The sequence below is a fragment of the Pongo abelii genome, chromosome 11 (genome assembly GCF_028885655.2).
Source record: "Pongo abelii isolate AG06213 chromosome 11, NHGRI_mPonAbe1-v2.0_pri, whole genome shotgun sequence".
Taxonomy (NCBI): domain Eukaryota; kingdom Metazoa; phylum Chordata; class Mammalia; order Primates; family Hominidae; genus Pongo; species Pongo abelii.
Window position 1 is genome coordinate 144065290 of NC_071996.2, and position 26387 is coordinate 144091676.

Sequence of the window (26387 nt, forward strand, 5' to 3'; positions counted from 1 at the left end):
AGATGCCAAAGGGGCCAGAGAGAAGGAACCAGCATTGTCCCAAGGATGCCCTCGTGGTTCAGTTTGTCCCCAGCCACCTTTCTCTCGAGGCGGAGGGTCCTGTATAACCCTAGGGGCTCCCTATAGTCCCGCTCCTTTTCCTGTGGGGTCATGGCCAGAGGCTGAGAAGTGGCAGGGCGGCACTGGCAGAAGCACTCGCTGTCCTGGGTGTGTCCCTCAGCTGCTTTATTGAGAATTGCAGCCAGTACAGGTTGGTCTGGTGAACATTTTTAACATTGTGCTTCCATCACCTGGGACCCAGGAATACCGCGGGCCCCCTGGTAACTGGGACCTCCAGGCCCCTTGTGAGCGTGAGAGCACAGAGGGGTGGGTGGGCACCCGGGGAGGGAGATGCAGCTTCACCCAGCCCTGCTGAATTCCACTGCTTAGTGGGTCACAGCTCTGGGCAGGACGAAGGGCTGCAGACAGGCCTCCGACAAAGCATCTGCAGCCGCCAGGTCCCTGGTAGCCACGGTCCTCACTCGCAGACCCCTCCACAAGTCCCGGAGGCCCGGCTCCTCCCCTGGGAAATGAGGGTGGGGTGGAGTCCTCTCCGTGGCAGGCCAGGGGATGCAGCCTGGGGGCTCAGCAGGGCCCCTAGGGGACAAGTGAGCAGCCAGACGCTCATCAGTGGCTGTAGTTGTGGATGACGCATTTGGTTCGGCCGGCAGGATTCAGGCTTCTAGGCGCCACCTTGCCCAGCTGCTTCAAGACTTCCACAAGCCCTTTTTGAACCCGGGCAAATGCATCTTTCCTGTCAGGGAAAGGAGGACACAGGTGCGATGTGCACTCTGTGCAGAACCGACACCAGGCCAGGAGTGGGTGGGCAGGGGCGCCCGGCTGGTCTCAGCCCTGCCTTCCCGGCCACACCTCAGACCACCAGGGAGCTCCCAAGTTCTGCCCACCCTAGTGCTGCCCCAAGAGGCTGCTCAGGGAGAGACCCCTTCCAGCCAGGACTGGCTCTCAGTCCCTCTCAGTTCCTCACAGGAATTCCAGAAGCCACAGACAAACTGACCCACCCACACTGATGGGCACAGAGCAGCCCCTCAGTCAGCCTCCTTTGAGCAGCCAAGCCCAGCCGTGGTGGGTGGCCCCAGCGTCTCCCACACCATCTGCAGGCAGCCCCGGCAGGCCAGCATGGGTGTCTGCTCCACACGAACATACACCCATCACACGTGCACACACACATGCACATGTGCACTCCTACACATTTACACACACGCACACATATGAACACATACAACGCCCTGTGCATGCACACACAAGCAAACATATCCATACAGGTGCACATGCACGCACTCTCACATGCACACATGCCCATACACATGCATGCACATGTGCACACTCCTACACATGTACACACATGCACACATACATAGGTATGAACATGTACAATGCCCTGTGCATACACACACAAGCACACATTCCATACACGTGCACACACATTCTCCTGCACATGCATGCACTCACATGTACACATGCCCATACACATGCATGCACACGTGCACACGCCTATGCATGTGCACACATGTAGACATGCACACGTGCCCATGCACACATTACATACATGCACAGTACACACGCATGCACTCACACAGAGACAGACACACCCATGGGAGCACACACTGCTCCTGCCAAGGTGACCCTAAGTATTCTTTATCTGGGGACAAGGCCCTCTGTCGAGAAACACCATTTATAATTGCAGTGCTCCCTTGAGTTTGGGACAGACGACTAACTCCCACCTCTCAGTCCACCTTCCTCCTGCCCTAAGCCACTACTGAAATCATGGAAGGACCATAACTGGGTGTCCATCTCTCCAACGGACACTGAAGGCTGGTGGCACAGCACGTGTCACAGCCATCAAAGAAGTGGGTAGAGTCTAGGGAAGGTGGGGTTCTGAGAGACCCCAACAACAAGGCCACCACAGCTTTCCTGAGGGGAAAGCACACAGGCTTCACAGACGCCAGGGCTGTGGATGAGCCGGAGGCAGTCACTGCCCAGCAAGCTGTCCCCGTGTGCACAGGAGCCCCTCCCAGATGAGACCACCCCACAAAGCAAAACCAGTGAGTCTAAACATTTCCCTCCTTCTTTCATATGGCCTGGAAATATGAACAGGAACCTTCATGGGGTCCTTTGCAGATCCAGAAATGGCCTCATCCCCCTATGGACTCAACAACAGCCTTGTTTGGCTCTCCTGACACAGGAACCATCTGCCCAGGGACCTCCTGGAAGATACACCAGTCCACCCCCCTGAAGGCAGGCCCACCAACCTCCTGAAATAGCCCTGTAAGTCAGCTCCAACCCCTCAGCTGCAGTCTGAAAGCAGTCCTGCCTTCCCAAGGACGTGCTAGGAGACACTCTTGTCTGAGTTAGGCCACAAAATCCCACAAAAGGTGTTGAAATGGTTCTGAGTTTACTCCATCCTTCTCCAGTCACAGTCCTGGAGCAGTCCTGCCCACCCAGGTACACTGAGAGACAAGCCCACCTGTATGCTGGGAGGCAGGCCTACCAAACCAATCTACGACCGCACGCTGGGAGGCAGGCCCACCAATCTACAACTGCACAGGCTGAAGGAGCCCTGTGACCCAGCTCCAGCCCCACTCCGCCATGGTCTGAAGGCAGTCCTGCCCTCTCCAAGAACCTGACAGGAGGCATGCACATGTGTGCCCCTAGAGGCAGGCCTACAGACCTCAGTCTCAGCTGTGAACCTTAAAGCAGCCTTGTGACTTAGTTTCATCCCCTTTTAACCACAGTTTGGGGTCAGTCCTGCCTGTCAGGGACTCACCCAGTGACTGAGTGCACCCTTGTCCCAGAGCTAGGCCTATTCCTCAAGGTCTTAGAGGCAGTCCAGTCTGCCCAGGGACCAGACATGATCAATGCCTGCTCCTTCCTTGAATAGGCCCACCAACCACAAACCCCACTGTAGACTCAGCAGCAGCCATGTGACTAAACTAATCCTGGAGGCAATCCCTTCAGAGACCCAACAGATCTTTATCTGCCAAAATCAGTCTGTAAAGGCTGAAAGAGGCATTTGCTCCTTCAAATTGAGACACCAATGCAAGGCTCTATGAATAATAAAGAATCAGGCCAACACGATGCCACAGCTGGGCATGGTGGCTCACGCCTGTCATCCCAGCACTTTGGGAGGCTGAGGCAGGTAGGTTGCTTGAGGTCAGGAGTTCGAGACCAGCCTGGCCAACACGGTGAAACCTCGTCTCTACTAAAAATATAAAAATTAACCGAGCATGGTGGTGCACGCTTGTAATCCCAGCTACTCGGGAGGCTGAGGTTGGGAGAATCTCTCGAACCCGGGAGACAGAGGCTGCAGTGAGCTGAGATTGTGCCACTGTACTCCAGCCTGGGCGACAAGAGCGAAACTCTGTCTCAAAAAAAAAAAAAAAAAAAAAGATACCACCAAAGGAAACTAGTAAAGCTCCAGTAAGTGATCCCAAAGAAATGAAGATCTATAAATTGCCTGACAATTCAAAACAATCATCTTAAAGAAACTCAATAACACGTGAGATAACTGAGACAACCAAAAAAAAAAGAAAAACAAATGCATAAAATGTAAAGTTTAATAGAAAAATGGAAACCATAAAAAAGAACCAAATAGAAGTCCTAGAGCTGAAAAACACAATGATAAAATTGAAAAATTCAATAAAGAGCTTCAACAGACTCGATCATACAGAAGAAAGAATTGGTAAACTTGAAGACAAATTATTTAAAACTAACCAATTAACCAAAAAAAAGAATAAAAAAGGAGTAAATATTAAAGAGTGAAAAAAGCATATGGGACCTATGGAGACCAACAAGAAAATAAATATGTGAATTATAGAAGTCTCAAAAGAAGACAGAAACAAAGGGGCAGAAAGCTTATTTAAAGAAACAAAGGTGGAAAACTTTCCAAAGCTGGGGTAGATATGGACAGATTCCATATGGATGTGGATATATGTTGATGCAAGGTTCAACATATGAAAACATATAAATGTGATACACCATATTAACAGAATAAAGGATAACAATCATATGGCCATCTCAATAGATACAGAAAAAGTATTTGACAAAATTCAACATCCTGTTTCGGTAAAAACTCTCAACAAATTAGATACAGAAGGAAAATACCTCAACGTAATAGAGGACATATACAACAAGCCTACAGCTAACATTATACTCAATAGTGAAAAGCTGAAAGCATTTCCTCTAAGATCATGAACAAGACAAGGGTGCCCACTTTCACCACTTCTATTTAATGTGTTATTGGAAGTCCTTGCCAGAGCAATTAGGCAAGAAAGGAAATAAAAGGCATCCACATCAGAAAGGAGGAAGTTAAACTGTCTCTGTTTGCCAATAACATGATCATTTCTTTTTTTATTTGAGACACAGTCTCACTGTGTCGCCCAGGCTGGAGTGCAGTGGCGCGATCTTGGCTCACTGCAAGCTCCGCCTTCCGGGTTCATGCCATTCTCCTGCCTCAGCCTCCTGAGTAGCTGCGACTATAGGCGCCCACCACCACGCCTGGCTGATTTTTTTTTTTTTTTTTAGTAGAGACGGGTTTCACTGTGTTAGCCAGGATGGTCTAGATCTCCTGGCCTTGTGATCCACCTGCCTCGGCCTCCCAAAGTGCTGGGATTACAGGTGTGAGCCATCACACCCGGCCAACATGATCTTTTAAAAAAAAAACTTTTAGGTTCAGGGGTACATGTGCAGGTTTCTTATATAGGTAAACTCGTGTCATGGGGGGTTGTTGTACAGATCGTTCCATCACCCAGATACTAAACCTAGTACCTAATAGTTATTTTTTCTAATCTCTCCAACCTCTTACCCTCCACCCTCAAGTAGGACTCAGTGTCTGTTGTTCCCCTTTTTTGTATCCAAATGTTTTAATCATTTAGCTCCCACTTAATATAAGTGAGAATATGTGGTATTTAGTTTTCTGTTCCTGCGTTAGTTTGCTAAGGATAATAGCCTCCAGTCCCATCCACATTCCTGCAAAGGACATGATCTCATTCTTTTTTATGGCTGCATAGTACTTCATGGTGTATATGTACCACATTTTCTTGATCCAATCTACCACTGATGGGCATTTATATTGATTCCATGTCCTTGCTATTGTGAATACAACTACAACGAACATATGTGTGCATATATGTCTTTATGGTAGAACAATTTATATTCCTTTAGGTACATACCCAGTGATGGGATTGCTGGGTCAAGTGGCAGCTCTGTTTTTAGCTCTTTGAGGAATCACCACACTGCTTTCCACAATGGTTGAACTAATTTACATTCCCACCAACAGTGCGTATGCATTCCCTTTTCTCTGCAATCTCACCTGCATCTATTAATTTTACTTTTAATCATAGCCATTCTGACTGGTGTGAGATGGTATCATATTGTGGTTTTGATTTGCATTTCTCTAATGATCAGTGATATTAAGCTTTTTTCATATGCTTGTTGGCTAGATACATATGTCTTCTTTTGAAGAGTGGACATGATCTCTTACATACACAAAATTCTAAAAGTTCCACCAAAAAACCTGTTGGAAGTAATAAATGAATTCATTAAAGTTGCAAGATACAATATCAACATACAAAAATTAGTTGTGTTTTTATGCACTAACAATGAACTATCTGAAAAGGAAACTAAGAAAACCATCCCATTTACAATAGCATAAAAATAACAAAATACTTAGCAATAAATTTAAGCGAGGTAAAAGATCCTTGCTTAAATACTTAAATAAAATACTTAGCAATAAATTTAAGCGAGGTTAAAGAACCTTGCTTAAATACTTAAATAAAATACTTAGCAATAAATTTAAGGGAGGTAAAGGATCCTCACTTAAATTTATGGCTAATTATTTTATTATTTTTATGCTATTGTAAATGGCATTGTTTTCTTAATTTCTTTTTCAGATAGTTCATTGTTAGTGCATAAAAACACAACTAATTTTTGTATGCTGATATTGTATCTTGTATCTTTAATGAATTCATTATTACTTCTAACAGGTTTTTTGGTGGAACTTTTAGAATATATACTGAATACCATAAATATATGAATACTATAAAATATAGACTATATACTGCAAACTATAAAATATTGATGAGAGAAATTAAGGTACAAACAAATGGAAGACATTTTGTGTTCATGGATTGGAAGAATACTGTTAAAATGTCCATACTACCCAAAGCAGTCTACAAACTCAATGCAATGTCTATCAAAATTCCAATGGCATTTTTTTTACAGAAATAGCAAAAACAATCTTAAAATTTGTGTGGAATCACAAAATACTCTAAACAGCTAAAGCAATCTTGCAAAAGAACAACAAATCTGGATATATCACACATCCTGTTTTAAAGTATATTACAAAGCTGTAGTAATCAAAACTGTATGATACAGTCATAAAAACAGATACAATAAAACAGAATATAGAGTCCAGAAATAAACTCACACATATGCAGCCAACTAATCTTTGACAAGGGGACCAAGAATATACAATAGCAAAAGGAGCCTCTTTAGCAAATGGCGCTTGGAAAGTTGGATATCTACATGCAGAAGAGTGAAATTGGACCCTTATCTTACACCATATACAAAAATTAAATGGATTAAAAGTATAAATGTAAGACCTGAAACCATAAAATTTCTAGAAGAAGACATAAGGAAAATGCCCCTTGACATTGGTCTTGACAATGACTTTTTGGATATGACAACAAAAGCACAGGCAACAAAAGCAACAATAAAAAGTGGGTCTACATCAAACTAAAAAGCTCTGCACAGCAGAGGAAACAATCAATAAAATGAAAGTCAATCTACAGAACTGGTGAAAATCTTTGTAAACCACATATCTCAATTAGATTTATGTCCAAAATACTTAAGAAATTCATACAACTTAACAGCAAAAAAACAAATAGCCTGATTTTTTAAATGGGTAAAAGATCTGAATAGAAATTTTTTCAAAGAAAATGGCCAATAGGTATATGAAAAGGTGCTCATCTAATCATCAGGGAAATGAAAATCAAAACCACAATGAGACATCACCTCACACCTGTTAGGATGGCTATTATCAAAAAGACAAGAGATAACAAGTGTTGACAAGGGTATGGAGAAAAGGGAACCCTTGTGCACAACTGATGAGAATGATCAGTACAGCCATTATAGAAAACAGTATGGAGGTTTCTCAAAAATTAAAAATAGAGTTATTGTATGAACCAGCAGTCCCACTAGTGGGCATACATCCAAAGGAAATGAAATCACTATGTCAAAGAGATATCTGCACTCCCATCTTCATTGCGGCATCATTCCTAATAGCCAAGAAATGCAAACAAACTAAGTGCCCGTGGATGGAAGGATGGATGGATGGATAGAAAAAATTGATACATATATGCAATGTAATACTATTCAGCTATACAAAGGAAGGAAACCCTGCCTTTTGCAACAACATGGATGAACCTGGAGGACATTATCCTCAGTGAAATAAGCCAGACACAGAAGGACAAACACTGTATGATCTCACTTGTATGTGGAATCTTAAAAACTCAACTCCATAAAAGCAGAGAGTAGAAGGGTGGTTGTTAATAGCTGGGGTTGGGGTGGGGCATGGAGATAGGTTGGTCAAAGGGCGCAAACTTTGTTAGGATGAGTAAGTTCTGGGGTCTCATGTATAGCATGGTGACTGTAGTTAATAGTACTGTGTTGTTAACTTGAAATTTGCTAAGAGAGTAGATTGTAAGTGTCCTCATCTCACACACACACGTGCACCCACCCACCTCGCGTCACACACACACCCGCACCCTCACGTCACACACACACGCCCGCACCCACATCGCATCACACACACACGCGCACGCACCCGCCTCGCGTCACACACACACACGTGCACGCACCCACCTCGCATCACACACACATGCGCATGCACCCACCTCACATCACACACATGCGCACACACCTCATCATATACACATGCGCACGCACCCACCTCATGTCACACACATATGCGCACTCACCTCATGTCACACACACGTGCACACACCTCATCACACACACATGCGCACACACCAAACTCGTATCACACACAGGCACACACACCCACAAATGGGAAGTATAAGAGGTGATGGATGTGTCATTAATTTGATAATGGTCATTTCATGATGTGTATGGATATCAAATCATTATGTGTATACCGTGAATATATACAATTTTTGTCAATTATACCTCCATAAAGTTAGGGAAAAAAGTACCAAGTGGAGCTGAAGTGGGAACAGTCCCCATCAGGAGGAGGCCAGACCCCCAACGTGGGGAGGGTCAGTGGGGACTCTGCTGCAGCAGGCAGGAGCTGGGCTGTAAGGACCAAGAGGGAGCTCGGGTCTTGGACCTGCTGAGGTGGGAGATGGAACAAAGACCTCCCCGTGGAGATGACATAAGCCCACAGGCCCCTCCTCTACAGGTTCACAGCCTGAAGGCTACAAAAGACCACCCACTGTCTGCTTCCATCTAGATGACACTGAACCTCTAGGCACAAGAAGAGTAGGCAAGGAAGCCTTAACTATACAGTGCGGGGCTGTGGCTGTCCACGTGGGAAAGATGAACAGTGTCCCTACTTCATGGCGTCAACACAAACGTATCTTCATCACTCTCTCTTAGATGGAATATGGACCGGAATGTGAAAAGTGATGCCTCACCACATGGAGACAACAGCAGAGGAGAACACGCATGGCTGAGGGCTGGAGCAAGCCTTCCCAGACAGAGCCCTACACTGCAGAGGAAAAGGGGATGACGGCAAGGCGTGCGTGCTCCAAACTGCGGGCACAGGCACGGCGCCGTAAGACCAGGCCATAGAGCATGCAAGATGCTCCCATGAGCAATAAAAAAGACAAAAGGGGCAAAGATCTCTCTCACATACACACACGTAACTCACCAACATGGAACTCTAAGTGGCCAATAAATTAATGTATGAAAAAGCGCTGAACTTCACTCATCATCAAGGAAATGCAAACCGATGCTTTCCAACAGATGGTGCAGTGTAAAATCTTCACGTGGAGAGCAAGTCCACATCGCACGCAAGGAAGTACAAATGAACAGCAGAATCACAAAACAGGATAAAGGTGGCAGGTTTAGCTGCATCTCACTCTATTTCCATAAAATCCAGGCATTGGAGCAGGACAACACGTGTGTACATGTCCCCCGCATGCTGGTGACTCAGGGCCTCCTTTGATTATTCTGTCATTTTTTGTTTTTGTTTTTAAGTTGCAATAGTGTACCAGGTCAGAACCAGGTTTTGAAAGGCCTTGAAGCTTATATGGTGGCAGCCAGTTACTTAAAGAAAAATCACAAACAATTCAGCATGGAGGCACAGCCTGTGCGGGAAGTTTCAGTTTTCCAGTTAATCAAAGGAAGACACGGGCTGAGGCAGATTGGGGCTGGTGGGAAGGAGGGAGGGAGGCAGGTGCCGGCACTCCAGGCTCCAGGAAGAGGAGGCTAGGCCGGGCCCTGTCCCTGTGATGTCCAAGGAAGAAAACCCTGGCCCACAGCTATGTTGTCTGCTTCCTTCCTGGGACCACAGGACACACCTTGGCTACCCCCTCCTCCTACTGCCCCAACTTCCCAGAGAACACAGGAGCTCCCTGGCTTCTGGGCAGAACTCTGACACCCGAAAACTCCAGGCCCTTTATCTCCAGCATAGCCTTCCAGGTCAGAACCAGAGCACCCACTCTGCCTCCTGTGGTCTCCACCCCACCGTCTGTGTCCCTCTCAGACCCCAGCACCTCTTTCCGTTCCTAGTTTTCTTGCCCTCTCCGCCCAAGGCTCCTCTGGCAGCCGCCTGGCATCCCCTAGGTGGCTGCCCACTCTCCTGAGAGGCAAGGTATAGTGGGGGCCTGGGGGCCGCAGGTGGTGTAGGCTGAGCTAGAGGAGGGGCTGGCCCCAGGCCCACCCTCAGCAAACCCACCCTTCAGCAGCCACCTGGGCAAGCCCAACCCTCCACTCTGCAATGAGGCCTGCAGGGCCTGGAGGCTGCCCAGGGTTCAGGCCAGTGGGGGGACACAGGGGAAGCAGGAGAGAGAGGAATGTAGGGCTGGGGCACACAGCACCCTTGGACCTGCTGGGACCCCCGTCTGTAGTGCCTTCAATAGCAGCACAGCTGGGCTGGGGGCTGGTGCTCAGCAGACGACAGCAGACTCAGGGACACCCTTCCTGGGCCTTTGGGCCAATGCACATGAAGCTGTGTTCCCTTGCTGCCCCAGAGAGTTGGGGGTGAGCCCCAGGGTAGGAGCCCTCTCCTTTGCTCCCAGTCCCACTGTAGAGGGTCCCAGGGGGCTTCAGACTCACACATGTGCCAGCCTCTGTATCTCCCTGCCTTCCCTCCCTGGATCCCCCTGCTCCTCATCTCCATCCCATGGGCGACCCCCACCTCCCACTCCAGACCACCCGACTTCCCCGGTGCTGAGGCTCCTTCATACCTGTCAGGACTCCACGGTGCCTGCCCGCCCAGCTCACTGTCACTGGCTCAGGAGGCAGCAGCGGCATGGAAGTCAGGAAGGGGAATGGCCTGGGCCCAGGCAGAGTGGGTGACGCCCTGGACACCCTGGAGAACCACGGGACGCTCCCATGTCCCTCCCTCTCCCTGCTTCCAAGGTAGTCGGCTGGAAGGAAGTCATCAGAAACGGCGGCTTGTGGAGCACCTGAGATGAGCTCCAGGCCTCAGGCTTCTTAAAGACACCGTGGCTGTGGCTTGGCCCAGCCATCTTGCGCCCAGCAGGTACACCATCCCACCCAGCCATGGTGCCTGGTTCTTAGCCTTCGAGGGGACAGGTGAGTGTGCATCCACCTTCCAGATGGACCCTGAGCTGCTCCTCCCAGACCCTCTGCCCAGGATCCCCACTCACCATCCAGTGCCCAGGGCGACTGTGGGGTACCAAGGCTGCCCTCCTGGGGAGGCACGGTGGGAGAGGCACTAACTCTAAAACAACAGGGCAGGAGCCCATCTCACAGCCAGGATGGGACTGAAGATGGCTGTGGGGATGGGGCGCGGTGGGCAAGGACAAGCAGCCCCATATCCCTCCCTGACCTGGAGACTGCCCAGGACAGCCTGGAGGGGCCCCAGGGGCACAGGCAGCTCCCTGTGCCTGCTGTCCTGCCTCCCTGTGGGGGCAAGAGAAGCCTCCAGCCAGAGACCTCCACTTACAGCCGGAAGCTTGGGACACATCTGAGAGAGGCTGCTCAGGGGAGAAAATTGCTGAGGGCCCTGAGAAGCAGCGGGGGGTCTGGATCCCGGGGATTGTCTCCCCTCCCTCTGCCCCCTCCCGGCCCCACATGCTCCTAGGTGAGCACTGCAGCTCTCACATGTGGCCCTCATCCCAGAACTCCACGTTCACAGATAGCCAAGGGGCCGGGCCGCACTGTGGCCCCCAAGGGGAGGATGGAGGGCCGCGCTGAGCACCCAGTTCTCGGGGGACCTCCCCTAGGGCTCAAGAGCAGAAGCAGACAGGGCCCAGCACCCTCCCGGGCCACAGCCACTTTTCCACCTTGCAGAGCAGAGTGACCTCTGCAGGAGCCCAGGGAGGCCGCGGCAAGCCTCCTTCCACTGCGAACGCTCTGGTGGTGCCGGACTCCAAACTGCTGGAGTGCAGACAGCTGAGTCCATAAAGGGGAAAGCTGACCACGCCGACAGCGAAGGGCCCTGGGTTGTTTCTGAGGGTCTCTGAGGACAAGACACAGCTGCTGGAGACCTTGAGGCAGCAGCTGGAGGTTCGGCAGCATCTCTGCTCTAGACGGAGTCTCCTCGGGAAGAGGGGCCTCGAGGGAGAGGAAGGACAGCCTGGAGGACCCCCCAGTGTTGGGGCCTGTCCACAAACCAGGTGAGGTACCCGACTTGAAGCAAAGCAGGGGCTCCATGAGGCGTGGGTCCTCCGCGTTCCCTCCCTGACGTGCTGGTGACCACCACAGGCCGGGCAGGACCAGGATATGGCCTGAACCATGGAAGGCGCGGGGTAGGGGAGGCTTCACCACACAGAAAACACACAGAGGCGAGCATAGATTGGACAGGCAGGGCAGCCACGCAAAATGAAGTCTGAGAAAGAATTAAAGATTGAAGTGCCAAAAATTAACCAAGAGAATGAGTTCAAATGTGACCACCCATGGAAATGCATGCTGGCTTCCACCCAGGAAAGGGGCTGCAGAAAGCATTCCCACAAACCGCCAGGCGCGGCCATGCTGTCATCCCAGGGTGCTGTGCGGCACCCGCCAGGGGACCAAGAGCCAGAAAGACCGCAAGAGGCTCAGCAGGTATGGCGTCCACAGGGACCACGGCAACTACTCAGGGAACTCGGATGCCCTGGCGGCAACCATGCGTGTGGCCCCCTTCACCAATGGGTGCAAAATATGAGATTCCTGCTGGGGTGTGTACAAGGCAGGACCTATCAGCCGAGTCTCCATTAAGGGCCCAGAGCGCCGCCTTGTACTGGCGTGGTCACAGCAGCTGGAGGCTCTGCCCTGAAACGGAAGAATCCCTGCCTGGTGGGGACCACAGTGGCCGGTGAAATGTCAAATGTCAACATCTGGGAAGGGGAGGGAGAGAGGAGCTGCTCCGAGAGGGGGTGGTCCTTTCCCTTCTGAAGCCCCCAGCCCCTCCTGCCTTCCCAGGGCACAGCCGTCACGCACAGGCCACAGGGCCCCTCCTTGCTATAACAAACGACCCCGTCCTGCTCACACCACCCGCCTGGCCCCGCACCATCAGTCCCCCTCTGCCCATGGGACGTCTATCATCTGGCATCCCAGTTCTCTCTACTATGACTCGGCTCCTGCGCAGGGACTCGGTTCTTTTCTGCCAAATTCTCACCTCACCTCTCCTGTGGGTCAGAGGGCAAGGGCTCACTGCAGATGTTGACCCCATAGAGGAGACGACCGTACAGACGACATTTTGGGGAGGGCGTTCCCTGCAGAGGGCGGGGCACCGGCAGGGCTGGGCAGGAACCAGCCTGGCCAGCTCCGGAGGAGGCCGGGCAGGGTTTCTCCACGGTGGTGGGCAGTGGTAGGGGGTGGGGAGGCCTCAGGGCCCGAGCAGCAGGGATTTAATGGGCCATCCGGGAAGTGGGCGGGGAAAGACTGAGGGCCAGCATGGGCCGGGCTCTGGCTGCATGGACGGTGAGGAGGGCAGAGACGGCGGCAGGAAGGGATTCTGGAAGCGGCTTGGCTGAGCTGCATTTTGAAGGCAGAGCTCAGCAGACCTCAGGAAGGACCAGGTGTGAGGTGTGAAAGCGGAGAGGAGCCAGGGATGGTTCCTACAGAGAGGAAATTATCCAGCGCCACCAAGTGACCACAGCACCATCTCGCAAGCCAGAAAACTGCTCAAAAGATGCCAACTGTCTGCCAATCAAATGAAACAAGATAATTGCTAAGTCCCAATGAGACATTTTGGAACTTGACACACACTGCACAATTCATCTGGAAGAAAAAGCACACGGTCACCGCAGGGCCTTTCACAGGGCCGGTGAGGAGGAGGGTGGGCCTGTCCTGGCAGATGTGAAAAGGCCACAGAGCTGCAGGTGGAGACAGCAGAGCACAGGAGGGGCCCCTACGGCAACTAAGAGGCAGGCATATGCCCACCAGGGAAAAGAAATGGATTACTCGATCACACTCAGTGTTTGGGGATAGATCTAGATAGCTGGCTCTCAAACCTTACACAAAAATTAATGCTAGATTGGTTATACAATTACAGGTTAAGCAGTAATGCATTAAAACGGTGGTGAGAATCTGGGCAAAGGCTACCCTTGCATACATAAGCCCAGCAAGGGACTGCTCTCTACGCACTCCAGCAAGCCAGGCCCTGAGGAAAGGACAGGTGGATTTTACAACACGAGAAAAACTTCCACGTGCAAACTGCAAGACAGTTATTGGCACACAAGGCATAGGAGAAGTTGCTGTGCCTTTAGAGAGTTCCTATCCATCAGGAAGAGCAAACATCTCCAATAAAAAGGGACCAGTGGAGGCCGGGCGCAGTGGCTCATGCCTGTAATCCCAGCACTTTGGGAGGCTGAGGCGGGTGGATCACGAGGTCAGGAGTTTGAGACCAGCCTGCCCAACATGGAGAAACCCCATCTCTACTAAAAATACAAAATTAGCTGGGCATGGTGGCGCATTCCTGTGATCCCAGCTACTTAGGAGGCTGAGGCAGGAGAATCGCTTGAACCCAGGAGGCAGAGGTTGCAGCGAGCCGAGACCCCGCCATTGCACTCCAGCCTGGGTAACAAGAGAGAAACTCTGTCTCAAAAAAAATAATAAAAATAAAGAACATGTTCCCCAAAATGCTCAGAATGATTATCCCTGAATTGTAAGATTAAGATGATTTTCTCATTTTTAAAAATTAGTTGTTAGCATCTCACTCTCATCCAGGCCAGAGCACAGTGGTGCCATCACAGCTCACTGTAGCCTCACACTCCTAGTTCAAGCAATCCTCCCACCACAGCCTCCTGAGTAGCTGGTACTACCGGTGTGTGTGACCACACCTAAGATATTTCTTTTAGAGACAGGGCCTCACTATGCTGCCCAGGCTGGTCTGGAACTCCGGGGCTCAAGCAATCCTCCTGCCTCGGCCTCCCAAGTCACTCGGATCACAGGCATATGCCACCTCCCCCAGTTATTTTTATCACTCTTGTCTTTGCTGTCTTCTTTCTTAAATAAGCATATATTGCATATATAGTAAAAAATAAAGCTATTTTCATTTGGGGAAATTATGTTGCAGAAAAATATTTAATAAGATAGATGTTCATGGCCTAGTTCAGAACAGAGAGGATACTCCCACTTTTAGATACACATGTGTGTCTGTGTGCACTCATGCCTGTAGAGATCAGAAGGACACACACAAAGCGTTGGTACTATCCGGGTGTCTGTGATACGGTTTGGATCTATGTCTCTGCCCAAATCTCATGTTAAATTGTAATCCCCAGTGTTGGAGGTGGGGCCTGGTGGGAGGTGACTGGATCCTGGGGGCAGACTTCCCCCTCTGGTGCAGTTCTCGTGGTCATAGAATTCTCACGAGACCTGGCTGTTTTTAAAAGTGTGTGGCAGGCCCTCCCCTTCCTCCCGCTCCAGCCATGCGAAGTGCTGGCTTCCCCTTCTCCTTCTGCCATGATTGAAGCTGAGCACATGCCGCCATGTTTCCTGTGCAGCCTGCAGAACCCTGAGCCAATTGAACCTCCTTTCTTTATACATTTTCCGGTCTCTGATATGTACGTGTAGCAGTGCGAGAATGGACTAATACAGTGCGGATAATTGTCACTTACAGGTTCTTTCTTTTGCTTTATAGATATTCTCTAACTTTTATAGAATTAAGTGTACCATCAAATAAGTATCCATTAGCAGTTTTTTCCTTTCTAGCAGAGGTAGTGGAAGCTGGGGGTGCCTACACCCACCCAGCATCCCAGACCCCCCTGACCAGGAACAGCTCTTGGCGGCAGGGAGCCAGCTCACACAGTTACAACCCTCCCAGGGGCTGCCTGTGGCCGGTGACCAGCTGATGCAGGGGTACAAAGGCCTGGCCCCTGCATCCGTTGGGAGCCCCTATGAAAAGCCACCCAGCAGTCAGCTTGTCCCTCTGCCCAGGCTCGTTGCTGACCCCTTACAGAAGCATTTCCCAGGGCACCTCCAACAAACCCCCAGCATGGAGCCCATCTTTGGCGAGACCAAGGAAGTCAGTAAAAAAAAATCACTGCAGGTGCAGCTGCTTTGACAGCCACAAGCCAGCCTGGAGCGGGGTCTCATCTGCTTGGCTCCAGCCCCGACAGAGGCTCCCACCCCCCACACTCCCAGCTATTCTGCCCTCAGCAGCAAACCCCCATCGTCCTCGTCCCTGGACGCTGTCCCCTTGTCCCCGGGGATGCTGTCGTCCTTCTCCAGGTCCGCCCCTCACTGCGCGTCTTCTCCTGCCCTCTCCGTGAATTTCCACGCAGGCCACCCTCAAAGGCAGCACTGCTCCCTGTCATTTGCTCCAGGCCCTCCTTCCTCTCATTCACAGCGATTTCCACAAACACCGTCGTCCCCAAAACACTCAGCACACAGCAGACACTCCGTAAGTGCACAGGGAACAAACGAGCACTGCAGACCCCAGTAGGAGCCTTGCACCCATGGGCACCTGAGCAGGGAGTGGAGTCTGCTGCCGCGGGCTCCTGGCAAGGTCCCAGAACAAGCTCCAGAGACCCAGGAGCTGCCCCCACCGCCATCTCTGCAGCAGGCTCCGAGTCCTGACCCTCACCTGCCTGGTCCATCAGGATGGCCCAGGCCAGGTCCCATGGGAGGCCAGGCAAGATCAAAGCCAGGGGCAGAGGCAGGCACAGGCTCCACAAAAGCTCTGGGACTTTGCCCAGCTAGGGGCAGAGCACAGCACAGACTGTCAAAATCACCCCCTGGGGCCAATTTATTGTGAGGTCGCAAGGGAGACACTGCTACAAAGCATGACCCCAAAGGTGCAGAAATGCCCGCATTAGGCTGGAAGATTCCCTGAGGTGGCTCAGGCAGGTAAGAAACCCACACAGTCCTGGGTCCTCCCCAAGCCTCGGACATGCAGCTGCTGCTTCACTGAAATTCTTCTCTCCTCCTGGAAACTTGCTCCAGTTGTGTCACTGGAGGAGGAAAAGGTGTGGGGGAGGGGGAAGAGGGGACTGGAGCTGGCCTCCCCCCAGGCCTGGCTCCAGAACTCGGGCTGTGTGGGGCGGCTGAGGACTGTGCTCTGTCTGGCGCTTTTGCAGGCAAGGAGTCGGAATGCAGCAAGGCCTGAGGGCTACCTGCCGTGATTCTTCAAAGAGGGGCCTGCCAGACCCACCAAGTCCCATCCTGGAGTCTACAAGCCAAGGAGCTGCGACTTCACCGAGGGCGCCTGTTATTAAAAGCCCCATTGGCTGGGCGCAGTGGCTCACGCCTGTAATCCCAGCACTTTGGGAGGCCGAGGTGGGTGGATCATGAGGTCAGGAGATCGAGACCATCCTGGCTAACACGGTGAAACCACATCTCTACTAAAAATACAAAAAATTAGCCTGTAGTCCCAGCTACTCAGGAGGCTGAGGCAGGAGAATCGCTGGAACCTGGGAGGCAGAGGTTGCAGTGAGTGGAGATCACGCCACTGCACTCCAGACTTGGTGACAGAGCAAGATTCCTTCTCAAAAGAAAAGAAAAAGCCCTATTTTATGGAGGGGGAAGGAGGTCAGCAGCCATTCACTTCAGGGCACAGGCCTAAGGGCAGGGGCTTTCCCAGACCCACTCCCGTCCCCACCAGGCCAGGAACCCAGCCAGGTCTCAGGAGAGCGGTCACCACCGCACAGCTTCGCACACCAGCCTCGGCAATGCCCGCCACCCTTGCGGCACCGGGCCCTGGTCACACCAAGGAGGGGAAGAGGGGAGCACGGGAGAGCAGGGTGTTTGTAGAAGCAGACACCTGTTGACGTCCACACTAAGACAGTCATCTGAGATGGCAGGCTGGGAGGAAATTTCCTGAAGGAGCCGCAAGGCCAACTGCCCTGTGGTCCAGAGGCACTGGTGTCCAGCAGAGCCCCCAGGTGTCAGTGAAGCCCCTGGATGTCAGCAGAGCCCCCTAGGAGTTCAGTGAAGCTCCCAGGTGTCAGCAGAGCCCCCAGGGGTCCATGTTCCAGCTCCGCAGGGATGGGGTGGTGTCCCCTTCCAGGGTGAGGACAAGCATCATGCTGCCACAGTAGGTGAGGAAGAGCCAGGCTGCCTCAGTGGCCCCCTGACACCCACCTCCCAACAGGCCCATCTGGAAATGTTGGAAAAGTGGCCTGAATCTGGAGAGATTTCGGGAAATGAGGGTGCCTCTCACCAGCACCCCAGACCTGCGCCTTCACCCTCAGCAGCAGCGGAACCCTTGCCTCCCAGCCTGAGGGCCGACCTACCGATGGCCGCCAGGTCCCCGCAGTCCTTCTTGTGGAACTCGGTCCAGGCCTTGGTCTTGCAGTACTTGCTGCAGGTCAGGATCCCATAGCAGCGAGGGCAGGGCAAGAGGCGGACCCCGATGGAGCGGCCACACTGGTAGCAGAACTTGAAGAAGGGAATTCTGCAACAGAGCCTCACAGTCAGCAGGCGGCCACTCCAGAACCTGCTTCCCCACAAACAGCCACTGCCTGGGAGCTGCGCCTGGCCCTGAGCTCCTGGGCTATTCCCCACCATCCTGCACTGTCCCCTGCATTGGGCAGCCTTCACACACAGACAAAAACCCCCAAGTCCTCGTCCTGAGGATGTTCAGCACAGCAATATTTAGAATAGGAAACCAACACATTCCGAGCTCTGGGAACCACCTGTGCCTACCAGTAAGGGCTGGTTAAGTGAATGCACGTCCATTCAGGAGACCGCCATGGTGCCACAAACACGACGATGGTGGGGAACTCCCAGGCACATAGGGAAATGTCTGTGGTACAGTGTTGCATGGGAGAAGTGACTCTTCAAGGGCAGGGCATGGAGCCTGCCTTTGGGGTGAAACTGTAAGCACCAGTCTCCTCTGCTTTAGGAGGAAAAAGAGCCTCCCTGTCCTGCACCAGTCCCCTCTCCATCACCTCGCTGGGTTGCTCAGGGTTTATGAGGTGGGGATGCCGACAAGAATAGGGCCTGGTTCCTGCCCTCTCATCCCAGAGGGGCACACAGGCATGTAAAGAGACTGTTCTGGAACAGCAGGATGAGTGCAGTGTTGAGACTCCAAGGAGAGGCCAGTGGTGGAGGGAGGGGCTAGGAAGGTGCAGGTGTGCAGGCCGTGCTGCACAGCCAGCAGGCCAGGCAAGCCTCCACAGGACATCTTGCAGAAGCACAGCCTGGGCTCAAACCCCACTCAGCAGGCGTCTCTGGGATGGGAGGTGGCCACCCTCCTGCAGGACATGGAACCCCTGTCTGTGACCCACTTGGAGCAGCCCAGGGCAGCTCCATGAGTGTGCCCTATGACTCTGCACCCTCATCTGCAGGGTGCATCATCTGCACCTCATCTTGGTTGAAGCCCATAGCCTGCAAGCAGGACTTCCTAGAGGAGGCCATGCCACTTGGGGGTCAGATGGCATGGAGGCTGTCCCGGGATGAGGTTATCAGGCCAGGCACAACAGCATTGTCCAAACCACAGGCTGCCATCCTGGAAAGAACCCAGCCTGCAGACACACTTACTGCCCCTGCTCCTTCACATCCAGGCCCCTGGGCAGGCTGGGGCCCTTCTTCTTCATCCGGTGGCTGGGGATCAGCTCCGCTGCATGAAAGAGGGTCCCGCATTAGTACCCACGTGGCAGGGTGGGGGCCACCACTGCAGAAGCCACCTCCTTGAGCCCTCCCTGTGGTGCCTGCCTGCACTACTGGGGAGGTAGATAGGGGGAACCAAGCCTTCGATGGCTCCATAGTGGGTGCAAGGACGCAGAGCAGGATGTGGACCTGGAGGCGCAGGGCGGTCCACAGGCTCCAGGGAGGGGCTTCACTCTTCAGTCTGCTCCTTCGCCTGTGTTGTGTCTTCTTTTTAATTCATTTCAAAGTGCTTCAAATTTCCCTTTTGGGTTCTTCTTAAACTTGCTATTTAGACGTGTTATTTTATGTGAGTTTCCCAAATGTCCTTCTGTTCGTCATTTCTAATTAAATTCTACTGTGGTCAGAGTATATGAAATGTATTATTTCTGTTCTCTTAACGTTATTAAGGGATTATGATCTATATATGGTCTGTCCTGGAGAATATCTCCAGTATACTTGAGAAGAACACAGATTCTGTTCCTGTTGGGTAGAGTGTTCTAGAGATCTGATAAGTCTAATAGGCTTGTATGGTTCAACTTCCTGTTTCCTTGGTGATCTTCTAATTTTTTGATCAGTTGTTGAAAGTGAGGAATTGACATTTCCGACTATTATTGTTGAGTTATCTGTTTCTCCATTTCTGTGGCTTTTTGCTTCATGTATTTTGGTGTCTGTGATTAGGTGCATATGGGTTTATAATTGTTACATCTTCCTAATTGATGATCCTTTTATCATAAAATGTCCCTCTTTCTCACCAGTAGCATTTGTAAGTCTGTTTTTTCTGATATTAGCAATTCCAGCCTTCTTGTGATTGCTGTTCCCATGTTAGTTTTTCATCCTTTTACTTTGTCTGTTTGTATCATTGAATTTTTTCTTCTTTTTGAGACAGAGTCTTGCTCTGTCAGCCAGGCTAGAGTGCAGTGGCGTGATCTTGGCTCACTGCAACCTTCGCCTCCTAGGTTCAAGTGATTCTGCCTTGGCCTCCTGAGTAGCTGGGATTACAGGCTTGCACCACCATGCCCGGCTAATTTTTGTACTTTTAGTAGAGACAGGGTTTCACCATGTTGGCCAGGCTGGTCTCAAACTCCTGACCTCAGGTGATCCATCCTGCTCGGCCTTCCAAAGTTGTGGGATTACAGGCGTGAGCCACCACACCTGGCCTGTATTATTTAATTTATCATGTGTCTCCTGTAAATAGCACATACATGGATCTTGTGTTTTTATCCAATGTGACAATCTCTGCCTCTTGTTTTAATCTATTCGCATTTAATGTTATTAATGATATACTGTAGTTGGATTTACATTTGATATTTTGCATTTTGTTTTCTATATGTCTCAGAATTTTTCTGTTCCTTTATTCTTCCTTTACTCTTCTGCATCAAGTGGATTCTTTTTCTCCTTATTATTATACTTTAAGTTCTGGGGTACATTTGCAGAACATGCAGGTTTGTTACCTAAGTATACATATGCCATGGTGGTTTGCTGCACCCATCAACCTGTCATCTACATTAGGTATTTCTCCTAATGCTATCCCTCCCCTAGCCCCCCACCCACCAACAGGTCCCAGTGTGTGATTTTCCCCTCCCTGTGTCCATGTTTTCTCATTGTTCAACTCCCACTTATGAGTGAGAACATGCGGTGTTTGGTTTTCTGTTCCTGTGTTAGTTTGCTGAGAATGATGGTTTCCAGCTTTATCCGTGTCTCTGCAAAGGACATGAACTCAGCCTTTTTATGGCTGCATAGTATTCCACAGTGAATATGTGCCACATTTCCTTTATCCAGTCTATCATTGATGGGCATTTGGATTGGTTCCAAGTCTTTGCTATTGTGAATAGTGCTGCAATAAACATATGTGTACATGTGTCTTTATAGTAGAATGATTTATAATCCTTTGAGTAGATACCCAGTAATAGGATTGCTGGGTCAAATGGTAGAGCTTGTATAGCGAAGACAATCCTAACCAAAAAGAACAAAGCTGGAGGCATTACGCTACCTGACTTCAAATTATACTACAAGGCTACAGTAACCAAAACAGCATGGTACTGGTACCAAAACAGATATATAGACCAATGGAACAGAACAGAGGCCTCAGAAATAATGCCACACATCTACAACCATCTGATCTTTGACAAACCTGACAAAAACAAGCAATGGGGGAAATGATTCCCTATTTAATAAATGGTGTTGGGAAAACTGGTTAGCCATATGCAGAAAACTGAAACTGGACCCCTTCCTTACACCTTATACAAACATTAACTCAAGATGGATTAATGACTTAAATGTAAGACCTAAAGCCATAAAAACCCTAGAAGAAAACCTAGGCAATACCATTCAGGACACAGGCATAGGCAAAGACTTCATGACTAAAACACCAAAAGCAATGGCAACAAAAGCCAAAATTGACAAATGGGATCTAATTAAAATAGGGCTTCTGCACAGCAAAGGAAACTATCATCAGAGTGAACAGGCAACCTACAGAATGGGAGAAAATTTTTGCAGTCTATCCATCTGACAAAGGGCTAATATCAAGAATCTACAAAGAACGTAAACAAATTTACAAGAAAAAAACAAACAACTCTCTCAAAAAGTGGGCAAAGTATATGAACAGACACTTCTCAAAAGACGAAATTTATGCAGCCACAAACATGAAAAAAAGCTCACATCACTGGTCATTAGAGAAATGCATATCAAAACCACAATGAGATACCATCTCATGCCAGTTAGAATGGTGATCATTAAAAGCCAGGAAACAGCCAGTCGCAGTGGCTCATGCCTGTAATCCCAGCACTTTGGGAGGCTGAGGCGGGTGGATCACGAGGTCAGGAGATCAAGACCATCCTGGCTAACACAGTGAAACCCTGTCTCTACTAAAAACACAAAAAATTAGCCGGGTGTGGTGGTATGCGCCTGTAGTCCCAGCTACTCCGGAGGCTGAGGCAGGAGAATGGCGTGAACCTGGGAGGTAGAGCTTGCAGTGAGCCGAGATCGCCAACAGATGCTGGAGAGGATGTGGAGAAATAGGAACGCTTTTACATTGTTGGTGGGAGTGTAAATTAGTTCAACCATTGTGGAAGACAGTATGGTGATTCCTCAAGGATCTAGAACAAGTGGATTATTGTTAATGTAATGTCTTAATTTATCTAATAATTTTAAACTATATTTTGAGTTCTTTCCTTAGTGGTCACATCAGCCTTTTCCATATAAATCTTCTTTTTTTTTTTTTTCTTTTCTTTTTGAGACAGGTTCTCACCTTGTTACCCAGGCTGGAGTGCAGTGGCATGATAGTGGCTCACTGCAGCCTCAACCTCCCAGGCTCCAGTGATCCTCCCACCTCAGCCTCCTGAGTAGCTGCGACTACAGGCCCATGCCACCACGTGGAGCTCATTTTAAAAAAAATTTTTGTAGAGACAGGGTCTTGCCATATTGCCCAGGTTGGTCTTAAACTCCTGGGCTCAAATGATCCTTCTGCCTCAGCCTCCCAAAGTGCTGGGATTATAGACATGAGCCACCATGCCTGGCCTACCATATGAATCTTGACTGGTCATAATCAGCTTCAGACCTATACTAACAGCAGTGAGATATTAAAAAGTTATTCCTATATAGCTCTATTTCCTTTTCTGCCTTTTTGTGATATTATTACACATTACATCTATAAAGGTTATAAATCCAACATTATAAGATTATTACTTTATATAATTTTATGTATTCTAAAGAAGCTGAGAGAAGGAGAAAATGTATATATTTATAGCTTCAGTTATATTAAAATCATTTACCATTTCTGGATTTCCATTTCATCTTCTCAATTTGAGTTACCATTTGTAGTCATTTCTTACCACAACAGAACTTTCCTCCTGCCCACTTCCTTTGTACTGTCATTGCCAAACATAATACATTTCTATATGTTATGGGCATACACACATATGCAACCACACGTGCATGCACACACACACATAATACATAAATTCAATGCATAGATACATATATACAAATTGCTTACATATAAATTATTTTTAAATTGCTTTTAAAGTCAATTAACAAAGAAGAAATATGCATTTATATTCTTCTTTACAATTAACTTTTCCAATGCTCTTTGTTCATGTGTATCATTTAATTCCCACCTTAAGTTACTTGCTTTCAAAATACCTTTAGTATTTCTTGTAAGGGAAGGCTATAACAACCAATTCTCACAGGTTTTATCTGGAAATATGTCAATTTCACTTTCATGTTTGCAAGTTAACTTGCTGGATATAAGATTCTCAGTTAACAGTTTATCTAACTCTGAGCACTTTGTTTTTTGTTTGGTTACTTTTAATTTTCTTTAAATAGAGACTGGGTCTCACCATGTTGCCCCGGCTGGTCTCAATCTCCTGGGCTCAGGCAATCCTGCCTCAGTCTCCCAAAGTGCTGGTATTACAGGCATGAGAGCCACCATGTCCAGCCATCTTTGAGCACTTTGAATATGACATCCCACTGTCTTGAGTCTCCTCTAACAACCCTCCATTGCATCCTTTTATTATTATTTACACAAATATTATTATTATTATTATTTACACAAATTTGTGGAGCACATCAAAAAGTTTTGTGACATGTATATACTGTGAAGTGATCAAGTTAGGGTATTTGGGTGTCCATCACCTGAATAAAATACATTTTTGTTAAGTATAGTAATTCTACTCTGCTCTAAAACATTGACTTTATTTCTTCTGTCTTACTGCATCTTTGTACCCTTTAAACCTCTTCTCTTCATACTACCCACTTTTTCTACTCACCCTTCCCAGTCTCTGTTTTCTATTTTTCTACTCTCTACCTCCATGTGTTCAAAATGTTTATCTCCCACATATAAGTGAGAACATATGATATTTGTCTTTTTGTGCCTGGCTTATTTCACTAAGATACTAACCTCCAGTTCCACTTGTGTGGCTCCAAATGACGTGATTTAATTATTGTCTATGTCTGAATAATATTCCATTGTGTATATATACCACATTTTCTTTATCCATTTATTTGCTGATGAGCATTTAGGTCAGTTCCATATCATAGCTATTGTGTATTGTGCTGCAATAAATAGGCAAGTGCAGATACTCCTTTGATATACTGATTTTTTTCCCCTTTCGGTAGATATTAGTGTGACTGCTGGATCGAATGATAATTTTTTTTTTTTAGAAATCTTCATACTGTTTTCCGTAGTGCCTGTACTAGTTTACATTCCACCAACAGCATACAAGAGTTCCCTTTCCTTGGCATCCTTTCCACCATCTGTTATTTTTTGTCTTTTTATAATAGCGATTCTGACTGATTTGCATTTCTCTGATGATTAGTGATGTTGAGCTATTCTTTTGTTTTTTTAGGCATAAGACGAACAGATGAGCATTTTTTCATACACCCACTGGCTGTTTGTATGTCTTCGTTTGAGAAATGTCAATTCATGTCCTTTACCCAAGTTTAATAGGATTATTTTTTCCTGTTGAATTATATGAGTTCCCTGTATATTCTGAATATTAGTCTCCTGTCAGGTAAATAGTTTGCAAATGTTTTCTCCATTCACCAGGTTCTCTTCACTATGTTGATTATTTCTTTCATTGTGCAGAAGCTCTTTAGTTTTATTAAATCCCAGTTGTCTATTTTTGGTTTTGTTGCCTGTGTATTTGAAGTCTTAGTTATACCTTCTTTGCCTAGATCAATGTCCAGGAGAATTTGCCCTTAATTTTGAATATTTTTATAGTTTCAAGTCTTGTGTTTAAGTCTTTAGTCCATGTAGAGTCTATTTTTATATATGGTGAGAGAGAAGGGTCCACTTTCATTCTTCTGCATGTGGCTATCCAATTTTCCCAGCACCATTTACTGAAGACAGTGTCCTTTCCCCAATGCATGTTCTTATCAGCTTTGACAAAGATCAGTTGGCTGTAAATATATGGTGTTATTTCTGGGTTCTTTATTCTGTTTCATTGGTCTATGTGTCTATTTGTACATCAGTACATGCTGTTTTGATTATAGCTTTGTAGTATATTTTGAATCCAGGTCATGTGATGTCTCCAGCTTTGTTCTTTTTGTTCCAGACTGCTTTGGCTATTTGGAATCTTTTTTGGTTCTATATGAATTTTAGGATTGTTTTTTCTGTTTTCGTGAAGAATGGCATTGGTATGTTGATAGGGATTCCAATGACTCTGTAGATTGCTTTTGGTGGTATGGCCATTTTCACAATATTAATTCTTCCAACCCATGAACATGGGATGTCTTTCCATTTTTTTGTGTGTCCTCTTCCATTTCTTTCATCAGTGTTTTATAGTTTTCCTTATGGAGATCCTTCAACTCCTTGGTTAAATTCATTCCTAAGTATTTTTTTGTAGCCATTGTAAATGTGATTGCCTTCCTGATTGCGGTCTTGGCTAGGTCATTATTGGTGTATATAAATGCTACTGACTTTTTGTATTTTAGTTTTGTATCCTGCAATTTTACTGAATTCATTTATCAAATCTAAGAGTGTTTTGGTGGAGTCTTTAGGTTTTTCTAGATATGGAATAATATCATCAGCAAAGAGGGACAATTTGACTTGCTCTTTTCCAATGTGGATGCCTTTTATTTCTTTCCCTTGCCTGATTCCTCTGGCTAGGACTTCCAGTACTAGGTTGAATGGGAGTGGTGAAAGTGGGCAACCTTGTCTTATTACAGTTCTTAGAGGAAAGCCTTTTAATTCTTCCCTATTATGATGATGTTAGCTGTGGGCTTGTCATATATAGCCTTTATTATTTTAAAGTATATTCCTTCTGTGCCTCGTTTCTTAAGAGTTTTTATCAACTGGGCATGGTGGCTCACACCTGTAATCCCAGCACTTTGGGAGGCCGTGGCAAGCAGATCACCTGAGGTCAGGAGTTTGAGACCAGCCCCTGGCCAACATGGCAAAACCCCGTCTCTACTAAAAATACAAAAAAATTAGCTGGGCATGGTGGCAGGCACCTGTAATTCCAGCTACTCTGGAAGCTGAGGCAGGGAGAATTGCTTGAACCTGGGAGGCAGAGGTTGTAGTGAGCTGAGATCGTGCCACTGCACTCCAGCCTGGGCAACAGAGCAAGACTCTGTCTCGAAAAAAAAAAAGAGTTTTTATCATGAAG

At 48.2% G+C, this 26387-nt stretch overlaps 1 protein-coding gene across 15 annotated transcripts in view; it reads right to left on the minus strand.

Annotated features, from left to right (window-relative positions):
• Positions 1 to 224: 224 nt before the first annotated feature.
• ANKMY1 (ankyrin repeat and MYND domain containing 1) overlaps positions 225 to 26387 on the minus strand; it is a 100365-nt gene continuing 74202 nt past the window's right edge. For 6 of the 15 annotated variants that reach the window (XM_054550110.1, XM_054550115.2, XM_054550106.1 and 3 more), the window contains 3 exons: positions 19174 to 19252; positions 17925 to 18085; positions 16410 to 16897 (listed from right to left, as the gene is read on the minus strand). In XM_054550110.1, coding sequence (XP_054406085.1) covers positions 16641 to 16897; positions 17925 to 18085; positions 19174 to 19252 — 497 coding nt within the window. In that variant the 3' untranslated portion in view covers positions 16410 to 16640. Of the gene's footprint in view, positions 794 to 16409; positions 17034 to 17924; positions 18086 to 19173; positions 19253 to 26387 lie in introns of those variants that run through there. The other 9 variants (XM_054550113.1, XM_024243344.2, XM_054550118.1 and 6 more) reach the window with 4 other exon arrangements.